Source organism: Poecilia latipinna, unplaced genomic scaffold (genome assembly GCF_001443285.1).
Source record: "Poecilia latipinna isolate Pla-1442-1.1 unplaced genomic scaffold, P_latipinna-1.0 Scaffold252, whole genome shotgun sequence".
Taxonomy (NCBI): Eukaryota; Metazoa; Chordata; class Actinopteri; order Cyprinodontiformes; family Poeciliidae; genus Poecilia; species Poecilia latipinna.
The window spans coordinates 978,076-987,045 of record NW_015112868.1 but is presented as its reverse complement, the minus strand read 5'-3'; the positions used below and the strand labels follow the sequence as shown (position 1 = coordinate 987,045).

The following is an 8,970-nucleotide window of genomic DNA, read 5'->3' as shown; positions in this document are numbered from 1 at the left end:
TGTGCAACCCAAAAATAAAAAAAAAAAAAAATTTTAAATTTTTGGTTTTTTTTTTTTTTTTTTTAAAAAAAAAAAAAAAAAAAAAAAAAAAAAAAATACAAGACTTCTTTTTTTTTTTATTGAAAAAGTCTTGGAGCTGGTGGCTTAGACCAAAAATATATATTTTGTGAATCTGCTGTCCTCTGCCGTGTTTTTGCTTGTGCACTGACACTTTTCTGAGTTTAGAGTACGTAGATAAAGCTAAACTATTGGAATAGATATTTGATTTTAAAAAGTGTGTGCATATCACTAGACCCAAAATACATGCACTGAGAAGGGTTTACATAATTTTTCAACATGCCACCAGAGCTAATTTTACTCCGTCTGACTTGGGATAACATGGACAAGTGAGTGATTGGTGTTGAAAAATGCTGACAAACCTTTAGTTCACTCCATCTTATTTTCTCCATCATCACATCAGCTTAACACAGAAGCTTAATGTTCCCTAAAAGGCAGACTAGCGATAGCTGGGAGTCCCCTCCGGTAAATTTATATGTAAAAGTAGCTGCTTTATTTGGACATTTGGGTTAGGACTTTATGGACTTTATTATTTCATTTTTCACCTTTGTCTAGCACAGTCTTTCTTTGTCTAAATACACTTTTGTGTGCTAAATAAACTGCTTACATTTGCAACTAAAATGCTTCGTCATACAAACCGCAAACTGCTGAAATATTGAATGAAATCATCAATAAAGCAGTGGGGAGACTTTTGACGTACTCCCTTTAGAAAAGATATATGAATTATTCATTGTGTAATGATATTCAGATGATTTTTTTTTTGTTCTATTTTTATGACCGCCTCAGAATATTGTTTTGCATGTTTTGAAGTGTAGTACTCAGCTGCGTATTCATTAAGGTGCTGCTCCCACTGGCCCTTGGACCCATCTGTGCTCTATGTTTGTGCCCCCGTCTCCTGGGATCCTCCCAATCAGGCTTCATGTGCCATTTCCTGTGTAAACCAACACCTGTGCAACACACTACCTGTAAACCGCCCCACGCAGACGAGACACTGACATTCGCTCTGATAAAATTCTGCAAATGTTGTGGTTTTCCAAAGCAGAACCTCCAGGGTGAGCCCAGAAGCCAAATGAGAGTTGCCGCTCAGAACTAAAAGCAGCTCCTGCAGTTTTTGTTCCCCCTCCCTTTTCCCCGCTGTCGACCGTGAAGTTTCTCCAACATAAGGCAAGTTTGTTTTAGAACTTGATTGGATTCTGTATCTGCAACGCACAGAAGTGTATAGCGTGCGACATACCACGCAATATGCAGAGAGATGATTCCGCTCTGACATCTTGGAGAGGAGTACGAGTCAATTATGCCCAAGTGTTGTTATTGCTTATCTTCCTGTGGCACCAAACAAGGATTTAGTCAAGGATTTAGGGGTGAGGGGGCGGCGGTGGGGATCATGGTAAGCGGTTCACAACAAAACACTCAAAACTCTTGGGAGCGGGCACTGATTTAAAAATAAATTACAGAAGACGAAGCGCTAACACTCAAGGGCCCTCAACAGTGCTGGCGTACACAGGTGAAGATTAGCCTCCTCCCTAATCAGAGGAACAAGGCAGTAATTTGCTCTGAACACAGACAGTAATTAGGACTTGGTGACACTGGATTCCCATAATGCCTTTGTGCTTGACGTGGTCAAATTTTGACAGAGGCTATCCATGCAGGGTCACTGTCCCCTCAGTCTCCTGGCCCTCTTCAGCTGAGTCTCTAAAAGGTCCCTGCAGTTACAGGGGATCCCTAATGTACTTTATGCCTCCCTCACTGGCTCCTTACCATTCGGGTAATTGGAATCTCTTACTGTGGCACTTGAGAATAGAGGCTAAAAACGCTATTTGAAACTGCTCAGTACTCTGTTGTAGATAAACATTGCAGCGTTGGGGTGTGGATACACTACATAATGGAGTAAGAGTTAAGGCTCTGGTAATACATGCCTTCACTGACTCCTGTGGCTAGCCAGCTGGGAGAAGACCTAATTGTTGTGTGCTTTGTTGCCTGCTCTGCAGTATTTCACCACCACCTTTATGTATTGGATTGAGCGCGCGGCCTCTTCCGTGGACATTTGCTAATAAGAGTTGCTGGATATCAGGAGAGCAGTTTATCTGGCCTAGTTGTTTTTATTTCGAAACAGCTGAGCACAAAACGTTCTTTCTCTCTCTCTCTCTCTCTCGTAGCAGAATAGGAAGCCTTCCTTAAAGCTTACCAGTACTGAGATAGGCATCTGATCTCAAATGGTTGAACGCCCTGCATCGAGCAAGTGGCTTACAATTGTATCACACCCTCTTGCTCAGAGACCATCAGGATCTTGACATTCATAGAGACATGCTGTATTTTTTCTCCCTTTTTAGACAGTCATTTTAGGCTTTTTTCATGCTCTCTTGAGTCTTTGACGTCTCTGAGTTAAGTATCTGCAGCTATAAGGCTGAGGAAAAATATTGAACGGCTCTTGGCCTTTTCTATTTCATCCTCTGACCCGCCATGTTACCCATGATCAGTGAAGGAGAACTCTGGCAGGCTGTGTCAAAAGTGACAGCCGATCGAGTCGGGATGAGCGCCATCACGCTTCAGAGGATGGAGGCTTCACTTTGGAGTTTTTCCCCTTTTTTGTGCGATACACCATTACACCCTTCGCCAGATTCCTTTCAATTAGATCCTGTGGTTAACCTGTTTCATTCTTACGTCTGTAGCTGATAGAAAAAGTCTTACTGAAGTCTTGTGCAAGTGGAGATGCTTCAAGGAAAACTGACAATTTTAATGCCAAATATTCTTTTTTTCACCTTTTTCTCATTGTTTCATTGATTGATGGAATAACCTTCAACATTACATAAATGCTCAATTCATTCTTTATATTAGAGTTGGAAAATAGGTGGAACTCCAGATGACTCCCACTTTACGCAACAATGATTTATGGTAATTGGAAATTGATTGTGACAGGAGCACAGTATTAGAAATTTTCTCAAATCGCTATCTCGTATCAGGGGAAATATTCTTTTTAGTGCAGCAGATCCTCTGCTAGTTTGGAATTAGTTTCTTATTTCCTTACCTGTGATTGAATAGAAAATGGCCAAAGGACACTAAAGAAGTATGATTTATGCAGTCAAAAGATAATGAAAGAGCAGTTCTACTTTAACTTTGTTTGTACTGTTTATTTCAACTGAAATGCAATTATTGAAGCATTTTTTTAATCACAATCAAGCGCAGCTTGTTACCAATATCAAGGTACACCAAAATATTAAACAGTTTCCAAACTGCTGAAGTTTTCTTTCATGCTAGTCTTTCTTGCATCATTCCTACATGTTGAAGTCATTTTAATGAGATGTCAGAAAATATACTGATGTTAACGATGATTTTTTTGGCATGCATGGTGCAGCATCACTCCACCCTCCCCCACCCCCCACCTGTTGCTTTGCATTGCTGGTCAGCTGGTCAAAGGATGGCTAGTTTATTTTTTCAATGGGTTACAAAGAATTCATATTGGGCAGTTTGTAAATACTTCCTTTCTGAAAAGCACAGACAGTTATGGTGTACTGTTTATAAAATCATCATAGTTTACAATTCCATTGTATTTTATTGCAATGAGATATTAACATCTATAATTAGTTGTATTTAACCAATAAATATGAAATATGAAACAAGATAAAGTTATGCCCTTCTCAATCACAATTAAATAATATATGTTTTGTCTTTAAAACAGTTACATCCACCTTACAATTGCTGTCCAACTTCTCCATTAAAAAAAAAAAATATATAAATATAAAAAAATATATATATATATATATATATATATATATATATATATATATATATATATATATATATATATATATATATATATACTGCTAAAAAAAAATAAAGGGAACATTTCACTTTAATTTTGTGTGTGGCTCCAAATCCAGGCCTCCACTGGTTAATACATTTGATTTCCATTGATGATTTTTGTGTGATTTTGTTGTCAGCACATTCAACTTTCTACAGAACAAAGTATTCAATGAGAATATTTCATTCATTCAGATCTACGATGTGTTATTTGAGTATTCCCTTTATTTTTTTGAGCAGTGTATATATAGTAAGTTTGACTTAAAACTTACTAATTTTAACAGGTGCTGTTACATAAAAACAATATCTTAGTAAATATCAAATATAATAAATATGTGTCATTATTTTGTGATATTGCGATATCAAGATAATTTTACTCAAAGGTATCGTACAGTAAGAATCTCAATTCCATGCATGTATACCTTCACTACTTAAGCAAAACAAGGACAAAGTTTGTATTTCTTACTTTATTTCAGAAAATAATGCCAAATTTCATGTAAAAGGCTCGGTAATGTGCCAGTCTGGCCTCTTTAAAGACCATATGATGAGGGTTGACTTGTGATGCACTGAAGCGTCTGGAAATGTTGCAGGAGCTCCATCTTCCACAGCCCATATGCTCTTTAAAAACAATCCCCCGTTGCACCGGGAGGTGACAGACTTCAGCTCCACTGATGTTGTTCCTTTTTCACTTATTTATTTATATTTGCTGTTGTTTACCAACTGTAACATGTCCTGCATTGCATTAAGTTTTACCACTGTCAACGTTGTGTCGCTGAGGCAACTTTTAAAGCGAAAGGCGGAGAGGAAAAATTAGCTACGGTGACAAGTCTGAAGCGCAAGCAGAGGAGGGGGGTCAAAGGTGGCAAGCCTTAAGCAAAGGTGCACCAGCCTTTGTCCGGTAGATTGTAAGGGCCTGCGGGTCCAACAGGAACATTTCCACACACAATATCCCCGAGCTGTCAGTGTGCAGCGTCTGGAACATCCTCTCAGAGAGAAAGAGGAGATGTGGAGGGGTAGAGGAGGAGGTAGAGGTGGGAGGATGCGAGTTGGTGGTGGTGGGGTAGAAAGGGAACGGTGGCCTGGAGATCCTAGCCGAGAGAAAGTAGGCGGGGGGCGGGGGGCGAGGGTTGGTGTTGGGGAGCCAAAAGAGCTGGTGTGGGAGGATAGAGAAATAGAGAGGGGGCGAAATGAGGAGGGAGAGCTGGGGGGGGGAGGTTAAGAGGAAGGGAAGGGATAGAAAGGAGAGACAATGACAAGTAGGGGCTGGCTGGGCACTCACCCATGCCGACAGAGATTGCCATGAGCCATGGCCATTGTTTGAGCGGGTCTCAGCGCAGAGCCCGCTGGTGGGTTTCCGAGTTCTCCACCGCTCGGCTATAAACTGCTGCGAGGTTTATTTAGAAATGAGAGTATTTACACCTTTTACTGTATTTACACCCACTGTTAAACGGCACCCAGGGGATTTCCATCACACAGCCACAAACTAGCAGGCAGAGCGGCCCTCTGAAAACTGACCTGCTCAGTCATAACACTCCAGTAAACCTCGGCTTCACATGTCCAATATAAAACGCTGCTCAAACTGTGACCTGCAGAAGTGTAAAAACACTTTAGGGCCACGTTGTTACGGCAGGCGGGAGGGAGACAGCCTGTGTGTTTAACAAAGTAAATGTCTATTATTAATACCGTACAGGATAAGCCAATTTTAAAAAAAAAGGGGGGCACTTAAATGGCGATATTATTTATTTATAAGTCCTGTACACCAGTTAATGGAATTGGCGGCCTGCTTTAGAATCCGCAACACAGCTTGAGGTCCACTTTGGAGTAATGCACATGCTAAGAGAGGACCTTCCCAATAGGGTCTTTAAGTGTCAAATATGGGTCAGCCTGCTTGTCTTGACCTGGGGGGTGGTCAGCAGCAGAGAGAAACTCAGCTGTTAAGTGATGCCAACTCAACCATCGGCAAATTCCTCCAAGCATCTACTCATGCTAAGATGCACGTCCAAGTGCAGTGCCGTACTGGCCAGCTCCGGTTTGTCCAAAAAGAAAAAATAAATAAATCCATTTATTCTTGTCATGAACTCTAAACAAAGCCCAAGCAGAGTTGAAACGGTTGTTAAGGCTTCTAACTTTTCCTGACTATTTCTAAAACTCCCCTTTTTTGTTGTAGTTATTTTTGAAAAACTATCTGTACTGCTTCACACTCTGCCCCTTGTGATTCCTCTTTCACTTTGTGCAACACACATACACACACTCTAAATCTGTTGTGAGAAATTTCTGGACTTCTTCATGTTTTGTTCCACTTTTTTTTTTTTTCTTTTGCTTGCTGCTGCAGTTTTACCTGCTGCTTTTACAGTGGGTAAACCTATAAGTGTTAAATGCCTTACAAAAATATTAATGCCATTGTCATTTATTGAACAAAGTAGTGCAGATTTACACAGTGGAAAATGAAAGAATTCTTTTTTTTTTTTTCCCCAAGTCATACCACTCATTCTCAATTACAAACAATATTTCTGCATCATTGTTGAGTTTAAAATTAATTGACTGACAAGAGCACTTTCTCTTGCATCCTTACTGTGTCCCCTGCAAGGAAATTTCAGAAAATTGGAATATTTAATCCCATTAGCTTTTTGTAATTCAGTTCTTTTTCTTAACCCCATATTTCTGCCTATTACCTATAAAAAATGTTTTTTATTGGTCCCATATAATATCCAAAGCCTAAATGTCATATTCTAATTAGTTGTAAGTGGAAAATTATAATTAACAAAACTATGGGTTTAAAAACATCAGTCTGTGTGTAATTAATCTATACCTCGTGTTTACTCACTGAATTGACTTTCTGAAATAAATTAACTTTTCAATAAATACAGTGAACCTCAGATATTCGCAAAGGTTAAGGACCATAATCACTTGCGAATGGTTAAAATCTGTGATTACTTGAGACCCTCAAAAACGCTTATAACTGCCTATTTTCATTGTTTAAATAAACTCTAATATGCATAAACACTCAGTGTAAATCATCTTGGCAGTACAACAGAAAATAATATCTACACTCTTCCTTACTTCTGTTCTTGAGGGCACAGCCAATCAGAAAAGCACAGCTAATGGATTGGCTGTTTAGCAAGCACCAGCCAATGGCTTATCAAGTAGCAATGTGTCCAGTTATTTGAGCTTTACCTTTTCTTTAGAATATTTTAGATATGCATTATGCACTAATATATCTATAGTCACCTTAACTCTATTCCAATATTCTAACCCTTCCACCTTATTTAGCTGAAAATAAGTTGTAAAATAAGACTCCAACTTATGTACAGTGAATAAGTTGGACATCTTATTCGCTGAACATCTGTGTTTAGGTGGGGCTCCACTGCATTCTGATTTATTGAGATGCCCTTGAGACACAAACAGGAAATATTATAGCTGTGTTCAGCTGTGTTTTTCTTCCCACCATTCTTTTATAAAAACAGATGTGTGTAGCATACGCGTTGTAATTGTCCAGTCAACAGATTCTCTCACCTGGGCGATGGATTACTGCAGCTCCTCCAGAGTTACAGTGGAAATCGTGGCTGCTTCTTTAAATAATCTTCATTTCACCCAGACTGTCAGTTTATGTGATCGCCACGTTTTGATGGATTTAACAGAGCTGTTTAAAGATGTTGAAAGCTTGGGATTTGTTTTCTAACTTTATTGCTGACCTATCTGATGTGTCCCTTTGTCTTCATTATTCTGCTTATTCATCAATTCATCAGAGCACAACTGTGATTAAGCTACACACAACTGGACTCCATTACTGATTAGGCGACTGCTGAAGGAAATTGGTTACTCTGGTTTTTCATGCAGGGCGTCATATCCAAGGAGGAATTGATTCAAATTCACACCACACTTTTCAGATTTGTATCTGTAATAAAAAATGTAAACCTCACAGGTATATACTACTATGCTACTGTGTGCTCACCTCTCATGTAAAATCCAAATAAAACACACAAGAGGTTTGTTATTGTAATGTGACAAAAAGTTCACGTGGTGTTAGTACTTCCTTGGCAGTGTACAACTTTAGATTTTAGGCACGTCTCAATTAACAGCTTAAGTTTTATTCTGCATATAATGCCATCTTCCATCTGTGTCGTACGTTACTGTTCTCCTGTGACTTTTTTTTTTTTTTAGCACCGTTCAAGCAAAAGCTGGGGTGGTATGATTGCTCCTCTGATCCCCATCTTACTTCCCTTGTCCTGCCTTACATCCCTCCCAGGAGCAGCGAGGCCCCCCTGAGCTGCGTGGTCACCGATAGCCCAGCAGAAATGAGCCCCGAGATGCAGCGCTGCGTTGAATGGCTCCAGGCGTACTTCACCGAGCCGCAGACCGCTGGGAGTCTCCCGCTCCCTGCCTTTCACCACCCCGCCCTGCAAGGAGGTCTGTCATGGATAAATATTTGCAGAGCCGTGACTGGGATCAGGCTTTCACTCTTAATTGTCAGTTACATCACTTACACTCACTGGCTCACTGTGTTATAATGAAGTATTTTATGGCTGAGAGGGAGAGTGGAGGAAAGTGGGTGGTGTGTGTGTGTGTGCGCGTGTGGGTGTGTGTGAGCGGTGGAGAGAGAACAGAACACAGAGCTGTAACTTGGTTCAGTAATCTGTGGCAGCTCTTACCACGCGTGTTAGTCTTGGCAAGCTTTTTCATGATTCTTGGCACATTCTTTGAAACTGATCGAATTCCACTCTTGACATTTTCAGACAGGAAGCTTTCTTTTCTTTTTCTTTCTCTGTCTTTTTTTTTTTTCTCTTAGATGAGAACATGTGAATGGTGGTAAAGTTTGAATGAGCTTATTGTTGGCCTGATCAGTCACTTAGGGTGTGTAAAATGAAAGCGGCCCAGAAAACTGGACAATTAGTGTTCTTGCAGTGGGAAGTTCTGCTTGTGGAGTTCTTGATAGAGAAGCTGAAGGACAAAAATGAAGAATGAATTATCTCTGGTGCTTTTCAAGACAATGATTTTGTTGCCTAACAAACTTTTAAAATCTGTGCATTCAGGTATTTCACTTACTTCACTTACTTTGAGCCACTTTAACACATGAATATGCATTGATTTAAACCTCTCCATTGTATCTAACATATG

The 8,970-nt window shown here is 39.8% G+C and overlaps 1 protein-coding gene across 2 annotated transcripts in view; it reads left to right on the top strand.

Annotated features, from left to right (window-relative positions):
• Positions 1–8,970, top strand: part of LOC106947701 (methylated-DNA--protein-cysteine methyltransferase) — a 30,132-nt gene that overhangs the window by 12,006 nt on the left and 9,156 nt on the right. For both annotated transcript variants that reach the window (XM_015032885.1, XM_015032886.1), the window contains exon 3: positions 8,102–8,262. In XM_015032885.1, coding sequence (XP_014888371.1) covers positions 8,102–8,262 — 161 coding nt within the window. The remainder of the gene's footprint in view (positions 1–8,101; positions 8,263–8,970) is intronic.